A 15,014-nucleotide genomic window follows, 5' to 3' on the forward strand; every position below is an offset into this window, starting at 1 on the left:
ATCCTATGGCAGACCCTATTTTATCATTAAAGCCAGAGGCCAGAAATGTATATGGAACCATATGAAGTTCCTGATTTTGCAGGTCAAAAACGGTTGAAAAACAGCCATTTCCTGTGACTTAATCCTACAAACTGTGCTTAAGAGGAAGAATTTTAAAAGGGAGCTCTGTAGGGGACATAAGGGCGAGCCTAGGCAACCGGTGGAACAGGGCAGCATTGATTCGTCCATCCTGAGGGGTGTGGGGGTGGGGCAGAAAAGATGCCTCTGAATTTCTTTACAGACTCAGTCATCTAAATCTCCTGATTAGAGCCCTGTGGTTGCTCCTACGTAAAGCCTCTGCCACTTTCTTCCAAGGGAATTCTTAATGTAAAATACCTGAAGAGCAGCAAGTCATGACACTGAAGATTCTTGCACGTTTGAGTGTGCGTTTCCTTGTCAGTGTGTGTGCGTGCCTTATTTCAGCGCTTACCAGTGAGGCTGGACTCTCCCCTGAGTAGCGTTTTGCAGCCCTGACACCACTGTTCTTTTTGGTGATGCCTGGCAACAGGAGCCAGGTGCAAGTCACCCTGCCTTTAAGCAGGCTGAGGACAGGGTTGCTCATTTTGTGTGTGGTTCTACTCTAGGCTTCCATAAAGAAAACCCTTGTGACTAGAAACATTCATTAGTGTTTTGAAAAGGGGCGTATTTCTTACCTGTCATAATAAGCTAAGGTGTGAATGGAAAATATATTTTTTTCTGATAGATTCCTTATATTTTTACTGAATGATCATTTCAGAGTATTAAGCTGACCTGAAGGCAGTGATGTTGTTTCACAATTATAGAATTAACGTAAGAAAATAAGTTGATTACTTGGGAATTTTTTTTTCAGTTTTTTCCCTAACTCTCAAGTGATACCTCATTGATTATTCAGAAACTGAAATGTTAATTAATTTGATCCAATTAATATAAGCATTCTTTAAGACTTTTGATGTCATATTAAAATGCTGTTTTTAATATTTTGAGGAGTGGTACCTCTGCCCAAAATGTACTACGACATTGTCATTAATGTCATTAATTTAAAAATTTTGGAATGAGCTTCCCTAAACCTATCACATGTAAATTCTTGAAACAATGAAGGCTATCCCTTTATCCTACGTCAAAAAACTTTGTGTAAGGCAGGTAGCACAGAGGGTGTGATTTGAAGAGCCCCCATGATCTTATGAACAAGTCACGCATAGCAGCAGTAACAGTGGAACTGAGTTTGCAAAGCAGAGGGTGATACCAATGGCAAAGAAAGTGGTTATTTCTAGAATGCAAGAAAAACCACTCAGGAAAAAAGCTGTTTGGAGCTTTGATTCATTAATTAAATTTATAGAAAGAAGCCATATTCTTTCTATATTTTAGAATTCTAGAGAATAAGAAGCCATATTCTACGTGATGAAGCATGTTTTACATCAACTTTTTGAAAATATGGTAAACAAAAAACACGCTGAAATCAATAACTTCTAAATAACTACAGTTAGGTCCCGTCCCCTTTAGTGCTCAGTGTCTCATGACATCTGTATCAACAGCATCTAAGTCTGCATCTTAACATAAAGATAGTTAATGTTTAGGGGAAAAAGAGAAATCGTTTAATATGTATTTTACATTTTGAAAGTGAAGTCACTGTAATTAAAAATGCTCAAGCAAGCATTTTGTAGTCATCTCCTTAGAACATACTTTACACACTCAAGGAAGCAGTTAAAGGTACTCATCTTAAAATGTACTTTATGAAGTACTGACTGTTGGATGTGATTCCTTTCCAGGGGATTCTAACTAACTTATAATATATTTAAATACATTCACACATGCCAATGACTGCAGAGGCAAAATTAAATATGGAGGCATTTTTTAGCTCATATATTTGATCATTGTCTTAGCAACCACTGATTGACATATATGTGCTCAAGGAATGTTTCTGGAAATGATTTGATGTTAGATCTTTTTAGAGACTCTGCATATACTCAAATTGTACTACCAAGTATAGTTCTATGACAAAGACAACTTCCCTGAATATGGAAACTCCTTAATGGAAAATATGGGGAGAGCTTTTCACGTAAATATGGCTTGTGTATGCATCTTATATATGCGTAAAAACCAACCATTGCTAAGGTTAATGGTGTCAAGGATTACCACATCCCGATGGTCAACCTTACGTCTTGTCCTCTTGGTGGCATTTGGCACTGTTGACCTCTCATTGATGCTCTCCTACCTTGATTCCAAGACTGCATTATCTTGCCTTCCTGCTTCTTTGGTTTTTCTTCCTCAAGTTTCTTAGCAAGATCTCCTTTCTCTGTCTAGCCAGAAATATTAGTTTTCTGTAGATTTTCATCTATGACCTTCTTTCCTCCTCCTTTCAACTTTTCCCTGGGTGAACTCATTCATTGTTCATGAATAAAATCTCAGTCCTTGCTTTCTTAGAATAATTTATCTTTTAAGTTACATTACATCCTTTCTCTTGTTGAACATGTTTTTCATGCTTGCCCTATTCTCTGGTCCTTAGTTTTCTTCCAACTCATCAGACCTTTTTGCTTTCATTGTCTGTATTGTATGTATTAAAAATCATAATCACTTTATGTTCTTTAACAAAGTAGATCTTTGTACCTGTCCCTCTTCGTTTTCCATGCCATATTTTCAGCTGTCTACCAGATGTTTTAACTCATCGTCCTAGAATCATCTCTAAGTATGTAATCTGGTGTTAGAGACCCTTCGTGATTTGGGCCATTTTCCATGCTTATCTCAAGAGTGAAGCTCATTGAGTTCTGGATCCCAGTGTATTTGGCATTGTCTAAACCTTTTTCTTGATTCAGCTCATTTTCACCTTACCCTATTCCTCTGTGAAGCTTCCTGCGACCTAATTGCAAGTTATTGGACTCTCTTTGAATTCTAATTTATTTTTAAGCCATGGATGATTCTTATCACGTAGTGACTTTACTATTTACTGGTCTCCCGGTCTTATCTATTCTACTCGATTATAAACTCATTGAGAGTAGAAGGCATTTGTTATCTTTGTATTCTCAGAAGGACTTTCACATAGTTTGTGTTTAGTAAAAACTTCTTGGTTAAAATGATTCATTAATAATACGGTGGCCAATAATTACATTTGACTATTTTCTTTGTTTTGTTAGAAAATAAATTTTAATCTAGATTTAAATATTTTTGCCTATTTTCCAAAAAATAGATTTTGCATCTTTTGGTCAATTGCTAATTTGTCTAGCCATGGTTTAAGGAGAAATAGTTACTTGAATGCTCTGCTAGCATGGATCCTTATTTTAAAAGTGAAATTGTACACGTACTAGTGTGGGCTTCAGTTGCTTGTGGTGTAAAATATTCCTACTTTTTTTTTTCTTTTAGCTCTGTTTCAGGATACTTTTCTGCTCTGCTGAAGCGGTGCTTTATTGATTATAATTTTAAGTCTTTTATGGGCAAATTGCATTCATTTAAATGAAATTTAAAGTGTAAAAAATACATATCTCATTAAGTAGAGCCAGTCTAATAAGTAGTATTAATGCTATAAACAATTGTGAAAACAAACAAACAAAAAGTAAATTGAAAAGACTAATCAGCCATTGCTGTGCTTAAAGTTTTTTTTTTTTCCAAGCTACTTATATCCTTGCATTTTCTGTGTTGGGTGACTTTATCTGTAATTTTATTCATACAGCTGAGATTGTAAGATGTGTACCAATTCTTTAATTCCCATCTATGGTGCATTAAGAATCAAGGCTTAAGAAGATCAACCTTATTTAGTGACAAGTTATCCTCCAAAACATTAGTGATTCGTTTATCATCAAAGACAACACCAGAAAAAAATATGTACCACAAGAATCACTCCCAAATATTCCCCCTAACTAATGGGAAAATGAGTATGAGAGACCTCAGGTTAAATATTGTGACTCAAAATATATGCTTATCAAAACAAAAGGAAATAGGAAAAAGATTTTTTACTTTTTCATATTTTATGTGGGTGAAAATAAGGATTTCAGTAAACCAGCTGTTAAAGGTTGATTTATACTTTTGAAATGCATTTTTTGTTTTGAGTGTCCTCCAAATTCTTACATTTCTTAGATTTAGTGTTCTTTATATAAAAGAGTATGTATTTGAATCTCAGTAATCATTTATTCTAATGATCTAATGTGGCTGTTTCCCACCTACACGCTACGGACACCAGAGGAACCAGAATTCTTACAAGAAATAATCAGATCCACACGCACATAAAACACTACCTGTATAATAGATACATAATATGGCTATTGTAATACCACTATTTTATAATATATTTTTAAAAACCCTTTCTTCTACTGCTTACCAATGTTATACATGCTTATATAAATTAAAAGCAGTACAGGAAACTATAGAAAAGTAGAATTATCTGTAGTTCCAGTGCTCTAGCAGTCTCTGTTAAGATTTATAGATCCAACAATAATACCCAGTTGTAATAGCCAGAATTTCAATAGCACTGAATGTGTGTCAGACACTGTTCTAAGTGCTCTTACATATACTGAGTAATTTAATCTGTAACAACGCTGTAAAGTAGGACCTTTGGTATCACTACTTTACAGATGAAGAAACTGGCCCATGATGGTTAAGTAAACCTGATATGTATTGCTCCTAGTTTTTCCTATAGGTAGGCTATTATTAATATTTTTGTTACTGTATTATTTTCAAAAGTAGGAGCATACCATACCAATACTGTTCCACCAGTGTCAGGTCCAAAACAAACTCCCCCTAATTGCCAGCCTGCTCTTCACCCCAGCCATACATTTTAATAGCACCACCACCCAATTTTTCTGCAAGTCCTTTTGGTACTATCTACTTAAAAAAAAAAAAAAAAGAAAAAGAAAAGAAAGGAAAGACCACTTCTCACTGTCTTTATTACTTTAAGCTGAGTCAAAGCCATTATCATCTCCTGCCTGGATGCTTGCGGGAGCCTCCTTGACTGGTCTCTCCCACTTCCAACATCACACACTCCTACAATCTATTCTCCATGCAACAGCCAAAGTAAGATGTTTAAATGTCAGTCAGATCATCTTACTCTTCTGCTTAAAACATTTCCATATTCACATCACTCCTGATGGCACTTACAGTAGTATTCTAACTCATTACCATAGCCTTCGAGACCCATGTGATCCGTCTCTGCATTCTTCTTGTGCCTCACATCCTCCCACCTCTCATCTCCCCTTCCTCCTTGTTGCCTGCATTTCAGCCATATTGCCCTCATTTCTGTATCTGGAATTTGTCACATTCGTTCCTGTCTCAGAGACTTTACACTTGTTGTTCCCTTTGTTGGGCATCTTCACATGACTGGCTACTTTGTCATTTCTGTCTTCCCAAAGACACCTTCTCAGGCTACCTTTCTAAAGAATCCTATCCTTACTGCCCCATCCAATCTCAGTCTCTATCATTTTCTTCATAGAATTTATCACTGTCTGAAATTATTTGCTTACTTCTACATTGTCTATCTCTCCTGCTACAGTAGAAACTCCATGAGAATAGCTACTTTCTCTTATTCATCTGAGTACCTAGATTAGTGGGGCCCATTGTAGGCTTTCAATGAATAGCTTAATGAATGAATGATTTAGACACACCAGTATGTTCAGATATAAGGATGTTTACTGAAGTATTGTTTGTATATTCCTCCAAATTCTCACTCTTGCTCTGGATAGTTAAATGAATGCTTGAATTGATTACACATGGAAAAGAACTTTTTAGCAGCTGGTGGTGGGAGTGGAAGCATATACCTGATTAAGTTATAGTACAAAAGATAGGTTTGTTTAATTCATATTGAGTAAGGTTAAGAAATGAAACAAAGTATTCTTTTCATATGAAGGCTTTCTGGTCACTGAATAGTGGCTCAGTCACTACTGTATTGTTATATAATTGTAAAGTTGGGGAAAGATAGTTTTACGTATGGTAATTTCTGGAACAACATGATGCATTATAGATTCTCAGCCAGTTTCTCCAGTCATTTTTTGATCTGTAAAAATCATTTTTTCTCGCACAGCTTCTTATTGCTTCTCCCTAAGTATCCAGCTGTTTCAGGGAAAAAGATAGTTCAGTAAGTGCTTTTGATGGTTGGCTAGTATATCCCCTCCCGATTGTCACCAAAATCAGCATGAACTTTTGATTGATCTCTTCAGTCTCTTCACTGGGTCATCAGAACGATTGCATTTGGTATTGAAAATGGTTGCATCTAACTCATGTTTCCCTGAGAGAGACACTGTCTTTACAGATGGAAATATCGTGTTCACTCATTTCTGCTTCATAATATTTTAACATTTGTATAAAATCCTGCGAGCTACCATTGTCTATTGATGATAAACTTCTCTCTGTGAGCAGTGTTTCTTTGCTTCTCAAGACCAAAAGTGAACATTTTGGGTATCTTTTCACAACTCATAAATATTGAAATGGTTTTTAGGGGGTAGAATACCATTTTGATGCATACGTTTATACAGAAATTTTAACCAAAATTAGCACAGATATAATCATATGGATGCAAGAACAATTTTAAGTGCCTTATGATTAACTTGAATGAAAGAATAAGTTTTTATAGTAGGGTTTTTTTACACTTGATCCAGATCAAGTAATGTATAATACATTGTCTTTAATTTGAGCGTGAAATTCAATTTGGATAAAACTTGATCATGACAGGCTGTCCCATTTATCTTTTGTGCCGTCTTTATCTTAAAGGAATATCTTGAAAAGGATCTCAGAGATCATCTATTCAACCTTTTTGTGATGAGAATTATGGCCCAACGAGGAGAGGTGATTTTGCTAAGGTTTCACCATGTAGTGGCTGAGCCAGAACTAGGACCCAGGCCTCCTTATCGAGCCTCTCTTCTTGCCTTTGCCCCTGTGTGTTTGGGCCTTACGTCCTCTGCAGATGCTTAGTAAATCCATTGTACTATAAAGGTGAATTCTGACAGACAAAATCACTAAATAAGCTTTGTACTTTGCTAACACTCAGGGTCTAAGAAGTAGATTCAAGATCTGCCCTTCTCTCTTCACTTTCCCTCCTCCACCCCTTGTAAAATGTACTAATGCATTTCTTAAAACTGGAAATATAACCTCCCAACCACATTCCTTCTTTCAGTTTCAAAGATAGCCACATGACAGGGTGTCAGTAGAGACTAGAGTTTTCCTGGTCTCTCCATGTTCTGTGGCCTGTCTTCTGTGTTAATAATGCATATGTTTGTGAGACAGCTGGCTGAGCTTTTGAAAATAGTCTATGTCCCTGGATGCTTTTTTTTTTTCCTCTGTGCAAAGCTAGATGAACCATATGGGAATTGAACCTATAACCTTGGCCTCATTAATTTACCTTCTGTAAAATTGCCTTTTGGAAATTTATGTTCTACTGTAATGAGGAGATGAGTGCGATTTCATTCATTCATTCAATAGTATCAACACTGCACTAATGGTAGCCGAGAGCACAGAGATGCACAGGACAAGGTTTTTGCCCTCAAGGGATCAGGATAAGTGCACAGGTCACTAATGTAAAGGTGAAAGTGATGCCTGTGAAGGAGAGGGGTTAACAAAATGCTGAAATGAATCAGGAGCGGGGGAGTGGTACTTCCTGCTGGGAGAACATCAGGGGCCCTTGAAGGATGGACAGGGTTTCCAGGAGTGAGAGTCGAGGAAAGGAAATGCTGGGTTGTGTAAATGGCAGCATCCATAGCACTTCAGCAGGGCTGTTGGACTGTTGTGAGCACAGGGTTGGACAGTGTGAGAGGACCTGCAGGGGAAGGTTGAGAAGGGAGAGGGACTTAAATGTCCTACCTACTAAGGTTGTCATTTATGGTGCTGTGGAGTAGGGATGATTGAAGATTTCTGAGCTGGGAGGTAATAGAATCAGAACTGATTTACAGGAAGGTTCATTTGTCAGCCACTGTAGAATAATTGGACGGAGGAGAGGCCAGGGTTAGGGAAGACCCCTTAGGAAGTGAACCAGTGTTCCCAACAGTGGGGTGACAAGAAGCAAAGTGGGAGAATGCAAGACTGGAACGAATAGGACTTGGTGACTAGCAGAGGGCAGTACCCTTCCATAAACTAATAGGACATAGAGGCCAAGAGGTTATGTAAAAGAAGTGAAAACATGAAATGGAACATGGGGGAGAGGTTGGAGCTAGATAAAGATTTGGGAAATCCTTCACCAGGAAAGCTGTTTGAGCTGGGATAGTGGATGAGATTATTAAGAGATGGAGTGTAGAAATAAAAACAAAGATGGCCAAAGGTAAAACTTGGAAGAAAGTCTATACTGGTGATCAAGAAAGTGAGAGAGAGCCTGAAAAATAGAAGAGGCGTTGTTAAAAAGAGCTCAGTACAGTGGTCCAGAAACTGAAGAGGCTGAGGGCTGCCGAAAGGTGTGCAGAGGCACACTGGCTCCTTTGTCATTGAAACGTGTTAGTGAACAAGGAGGAAAAATAATTCATGTTTGCTTTAATTTTATAATTAAAGAAATTTATTGTTTTAATTTGGATTTCACAATGCATCTTTTTTATACTAGACTTTCTCTTCAGCTTCTCTTAATTTGGTTCCCCTACATACTTTTCACTTCAAGAACATTAAAAACAAATTGCATTCCTTTATATGAGGAATGCAGTAGGACTTGAGAATTGATGATGTGGTGCGTTTTAGAATGACCATTGTGAAAATGCCTGTTATCTGAAACCACTCATTTGTTGGGTGCCTACTCTATACTATCAGGTACTTCCATGCCCTGGGGACACCATGGTAAATAGTAGATGGAAATCCTGCCCCCTCTTGAGTTTACTTTCTCGTGTGGATGAGGCAGATAATAAACAGACTAAAGAAGTAAAGTATACAACATATTGGATGGTGATACACATCAGGAAGAAAAATAAAGCAGAAAGGGAGAGAGTGAGGTCTCAAGAAGGGGTATTTTCAGTAGAGTGGGCAGAGAAGGCCTGACTGAGAAAGTGACGTTTGGATGAGGCCCTCAGGAGGTGAGGGAGCTATGTAGATATCTAGGTGAAGAGAGGACAGCAAGTGCAAAGGCCCTGAGGTAGGAGCACACCTGATGTATTTGAGAACTAGCAAGGAGGCCAGTGTTGCTGAAGTGGAGTAGGCAAGTGAGAGAGTTTAGAGAAGTCTCAGAGGCCAGATTGTGGCCCTGTGGTCATAGGGATGACTTGAACTTTTACTCTGAGTGTAGGGGAAAGCCCTTGGATGGTTTTGAGCAAAGGAGTGAATAAGGATCATTCTGACTACGGGGACAGGATAGGGACAAGGAGAAACAGAGAGATCCACTAGGAGGCTTTTGCAAATCCCAGGGTAAGTGGTGTTGATAGCTGGGACTCGAGTGATACTGGAGGAGGTGTGGGAAGTGATCAGAATCTGGATGTATTCTGAGGGTAAAGTAAATAGAATTTGACAGATTGGATGTGTGATGTGAGAGAAAGAGGAGAGTCAGGGATGGGTCCAAGTTGTTGTATTAGTTTCCCAGAGCTGCTGTAACAACCTACCACAGACCAGGTGGCTCAAACAACAGAACTGTATTGTCTCCTGGTTCTGGAGGCCAGAGGTCTAAGATTAACGTGTCGGTAGGATTGGTTCCTTCTGAGGGAGAATCTGTTCCGTACCTCTCTCCTAGCTTCTGGTGGTTTGCTGGCAGTCTTTGGCATTCCTTGGCTTATAAAAGCGTCACCGCCTTCATCTTCACATGGCATTCTCCCTGTGTGTGTGTCTGTGTCCTAATTTCTCCTTTTTAATAAGGACACCAGTCCTGTTGGATTAGGCATTCACCCTACTCCAGAATGACCTCATCTTAACTAATTGTATTTGCTGTGACCCTCTATTCTCAAATAAGGTCACACTCAGAGATGCTAGGCTCAAGGACTTCAACATAGGAATTTAGAGGAGGACACAGTTTAGGCCCTAACAGTTGGTGTTAACTGAGATGAGAAAGTCTGTAGGAGGAGCAGATTTGGAGGCAGGGAAAAGATCAGCAAAGTTATGTGTATGTTAAGTTTGAGGTGCATGTCAGATGTGCAAGTGGAGATGTCCAATAGCTAGATAAATGGGTTGGAAATTCCAGGGAGGGGTCTAGGCTAGAGATAAACAATTAGAAGTCCTGGGCATATTAATGATCTTTAAAGCCAAGAGACTGGATGAGATCACCAAGAAAGTAAGTTTGGAAAGAAGAGGAGAGTTCCGAAGACTAAAGTTAAGAAGCTATTAAGTTTGGGGATGAAGACCAAGGCTCACAGAAATGTTAAATAAAATCCCATGTAGCTTGTAGTTGTGAAAAAGCAGTTACGTGTTAATGATGATTTTAAGTTATATTCTAATCGTTTACAAAGTCGTGGTGTCTCCCTGTGAAGTACAAGAGAGTCAGACAGAGCATGGATTGAGTTTGCCTGGCTAATGTGCTGAAGAAGTTACTGATGCTGAAATGGAATGTTTTGAATGCCATAAAGAAGTCAAAGGACGCTCATAAAAATAATAAAGAGCACTTTTCTCAGGAGGAGAAACAACTTTGGAGAACATTGTTTCAGTCCTTCATTTGAGAAGTCATTTTCTAGAAAGTCAGTCATGCTACAATGCTCTGAGTGGCTGACTAGTTTGTTCCTTCATCTATCTTTAGTGAAAGTGTAGTTAAAACATGTAAAATTGTTTTTTTAAAAAAAAATTAAGGCAATATTATCATGTTTTAGCTATTTTGAAAACCAGAGAATTTATCACCAGAGCATAACCATTCTAGCCTTTTGAGATGTTTTCTTTGAGTCTTTTTCCCATATTCCTGCTACTTCACATGGAAACAGAATCCATGACAGCAAGGTGGTAGTGGTGACATACAACAAATCTACCCAAAGGTTTGTAAACACATCCAGCTCGCATTTCTCTGAGCCGTTGCACATCCTTCTGTCTCCGCCCCCTTTCTCTGTGTGGCTGTCATCTTGTCATGCTTCAAACCTCGGTTCAGCTATCACTTTTCAGAAGTGCTTTCTGACTGGTATGTTCCCACCCTTCCCAGTATGGAAGGCTGAACCTATAATGTGCCGCCATATTACCCTGCACCGTAGCACTTACCATAATAGTTCATATCCCTACTAACTTTGAGGACAGAGACTGGGTTTTTTTACATTCATTTCCTCAGTTCCTTGCACAGGACCTGTGGGTAGTTATTCAGTAAATGCATGTGGATTAGGAATGAAAAAAAATCAGTTTCTTTGCCTGCTGGGTACACATCTGTCACTGAACTATGATTCCTTATTAGAATTTAAAACAATTTTCTTCAGAATGTATCATTAACTAGCACAGTAATAGATAACATATCTCGAGAAGATTCCCCCTTTAAAGTATTCATATTGATTGTTGCTTAAAGGGTTAAATATGTCTCTAAAACCTGTTGGTCAGAATCTTTCAGTTTCTTACCATGAACGTACCTGAGATATTTGCCATATATGACTTTTTTTTTTTCTATTGACCGTGTCCCTTCAAATTGTTCAGCAGAATGAAGTAATTTGAACATACCTATATAAGGTAACATGGCAAAAAATGCAGTAACCAGGAGGGGTAAAACTGCTGGCAGTAAAGGCAAGAATTTTAAAATTTTAATTAGTGGATTGTTTTGGAATGGGGAGAGTTTCTTATCTGGCATAACTGAGATATATAATGTGGGTCTGGGTGAAGAGAGTTGAGAAGTATTGTAATAGCTCTTTGAGGCCAAAAATACTTCCATGATGACTCGGCTCAAGATTCTTCTCCTTCCTGCCCGCCTAGAATGGAAATAATATTTTTTGGTAAACTTTCTCAAAAATAGAAAAAGGAAGGAACAAAGTTTATATGTGATTATGTATTGTTTCTTGGCACTGAAAATAGGCTTTGCTATACAGAATTCTTGATAGTATTACTCCACTGACAGAGTTTTACCTTCATTTTCTTTCTTCCTCCTTATTTTCATAGTACGTGACCAGTACATACTGAATTCACTTATGGAGCCATGATGATTGACAAATGTTGAGCTAAGCTCTGCAGCATCTCCCATGTGCCGTTGCAGTGTGGTTATTTAAATCTCCATTTCTTTCCCCAGCTCTACTTTACGAAGTGTTTCCACTGGATCCTCAAGACCTTCCAAAATATGTTTGGTGTGTGGGGATGAGGCTTCAGGATGTCATTATGGGGTGGTAACCTGTGGCAGCTGCAAAGTGTTCTTCAAAAGAGCAGTGGAAGGTAAATGTTCATGTGGGTGTTCCTTTTACGTATTTTTTTTCTGAGTTTGTAGTTTACTTGCACCGTTAACTCTATAACAGTATTGGGAAATAATTCAAAAGTATTCTTGATGTAATCTGTCAGTGATGAATAGTCATAATGTCTTATCTAAAAACCACCTGGAGATTTTCCACCGAGTAATATTTAATGGGCAGAATTTGAAATTGCAAACTGAGATCAACCCATCAAAAAGAATTTTTTGTTGTTGTTTGTCTCAGTTTGCTTTTTAGTGAGACTTAGAAAAATAGTTCTGTCGTCATAAATTTAATGTGCATGATCTGAAAGACTATTTTTACTAGGCACGCACATAATATATCATTTATGCCTTTTCTGTGTTTCTGTATAAATACGTTTGTGGCAAATTAAAACATTAATATCAGGATCATGTCTGTAATTTAGGTTGTGTTCGATACAGGATAATGTCATTTAACAGCTGTTTCAGATTCCATGTCCTGGTTTGAGTCTTACCTTTATTTCTACTGAAAGTTTCCAGACCAGTACGTTGAATGAAAAGTTTTACTGAAATTCCCTAAGTATATTGAGGCTAGCTTTTGCTTCTGTCCAAATAATTGTACTTCCTAAGGAGAAATAGGCTTTTAGTTGTTTTTTTTTTTTACCTTCCTCCACCCTCACTTACAAGCAATTAATTAACGTCAGACTTAGGCCGGATGGTTTTATTAAGGTTGACTACTATGACTGGTTGAAGTATAGAATTTTTGCTGTTGGTAGAAGTATTATTGTGTAATTAACGCTTATTTTCACTAAGGAGTTCAACATTAAGACTTCTGTAGATTTATTTCTCAGGGCAGTTTTCTGAGAGATGAATTAAGTTTCAGAGAGTTAAGCATGAACGACTCAAATGTTTCATCCATGTTTTGCCAGTGACCACAAGGAAATGTGCTTAGTTCTGGGATGAAAAAGCTGACCAAGTAATTATTTCTGTGCTTCTGGGATTGATTTTGCATTGGTTAATTGATATGACGTGATTTTACATTATTGACACTAATAATTGTTTAATAGTCCCCAAACCCAGCATTGAATTGGTAATATGAGTTTCATATTTCTTTCTTAGGACATGGGCTCTTGGTTACAGGTGAAAGAAAATTCAACACAAACTGGCTTAAGCACCAACGGAAATTCATTGGCCCACATAACTGGAAAGTCCTAGTGTAGGGTTGGCTTCTGGCAAGCTATGGTCCTAAGCCAGGTCATTAGAACGCAATCCCATTCTCTCCATCACTTGACTTTGCTCTGGCTCTGTTCTCCTGTAAGTTCTCTTGTGGTGATGAGACAGCCACCAGGCCTCCATTAAGACAGAGTTTTCTATTCCCAGCAGTTCTTAAAGAAGCCCCCAATTGAATCTCCTTAGACTGAACTTGGCTCACATGCCCCACTCTGAACCAATCACTGTGGCCAGGAAATGCAGTGATGGGATAGGTTAGTGCTGCCTGGAATCAGCCTTCCAGTACCACCTAGACCCACAGTGGAGGAGAGCATTTCCCAGAGGAAAAGGTGAACTCTGTTACCAGAAGGCTGATTTCTGGAAAATGGGAAAAACAAATTTGTATGATACTGAAATCAATTCATTTTTTAAGACTTTCCTCCCTTCCACCCTCTCCTCTCTTTCCTTAACAATATGATTGGCTCAGTAGAAGATAAATAGGTAAAATTTACCTCTGGCACCTTCCTAATGCCACTTTGTACCTTCCAATATAATAACTCCCCTCTTAGGCTCACTAATTAGTCAACAGAAGTCAGGTGATATGTCAAAATAAAACAGCGTAGAGAAGGGCATTTGGAGTGGAAGCCTCTGTGTTGCCCTGCCTATGGGTCAGTCTTCATATCAGAACCCAAGTTTTGACTATTTCCACAACCTGCCTTTCTCTGCTTCTGAATCAAAAGGTTTTCTAGATGTTCTTGCTTAAGTAGTTTCTATGGAAGTAGCTGAAGAAAGAATTGTTTTTGTCACTGAAGTATAAATATATATGGAAAGGACTAAATGTCTGTACATCTTTTTCTTTCAATGGAAAGCTGATCAATAATGTATAATATAGCTTATTCCCTTTTTCTTTGGAAATTGGAATTTTAGTGCTCACTTGCATGAAGCAAGGCTGTAAATTTTAAATATAAATTTCATGAGAGTAATGACTTTGTTTTTGTTTCATATTTTATGTTCTTTTACTGTTTTGTGTATGTGAAAGAGAAGGAATATGTGGGAAATATGACTATCTTTATATCAAAACTTTTTGATTTAAAAATAAATTATTTTATAATCCTTTATATCATCTGAGGCATTAATTTTGCAAAGTTATGGTGTCTAGATGTTATTTTATTCCTCTTTTACAGATGAAGACATTTGGGATGAGACCCAATCAGCTAATCTAGTCAGAATCATAAGGCCAAACTTAGACCCCTATTAAAGTCTTACGACTCCAAACCTAGATTCTCCTAACTCCAAATCTCATAATCTATTCTTCCCATTTTCCCTAATTCTATTGTTCATGAAAATGCTTCCCTGTATGTCATTCTGTTCATGCCTACTTGGTGATAATGAAGGAAGTGATGTAAGCGTTGAGAAGACACACTTCGGTACCCTGAGTGTGTGTGTATGTGTGTGTGAGTGTGTATGTCTGTACATACACGTATAAAAACATGTACATATGTTTTCATATTTGAATGTTTACTAACTTCGTTTTCTGGTTTTTCTTCATGACCTTAAAAAGCAGAGAATTCTAAGCAGCTCTGGGTAGAGGGAGCTGAGATGAGAG

At 37.9% G+C, this 15,014-nt stretch overlaps 1 protein-coding gene across 7 annotated transcripts in view; it reads left to right on the forward strand.

Annotated features, from left to right (window-relative positions):
- NR3C2 (nuclear receptor subfamily 3 group C member 2) overlaps window positions 1–15,014 on the forward strand; it is a 325,844-nt gene that overhangs the window by 150,114 nt on the left and 160,716 nt on the right. For 4 of the 7 annotated variants that reach the window (XM_023636454.2, XM_070261544.1, XM_070261543.1 and 1 more), the window contains exon 3: window positions 12,068–12,219. In XM_023636454.2, coding sequence (XP_023492222.1) covers window positions 12,068–12,219 — 152 coding nt within the window. The remainder of the gene's footprint in view (window positions 1–12,067; window positions 12,220–15,014) is intronic. The other 3 variants (XM_023636455.2, XM_070261546.1, XM_070261545.1) reach the window with 1 other exon arrangement.

This window comes from Equus caballus, chromosome 2 (genome assembly GCF_041296265.1).
Source record: "Equus caballus isolate H_3958 breed thoroughbred chromosome 2, TB-T2T, whole genome shotgun sequence".
Lineage (NCBI taxonomy): Eukaryota > Metazoa > Chordata > Mammalia > Perissodactyla > Equidae > Equus > Equus caballus.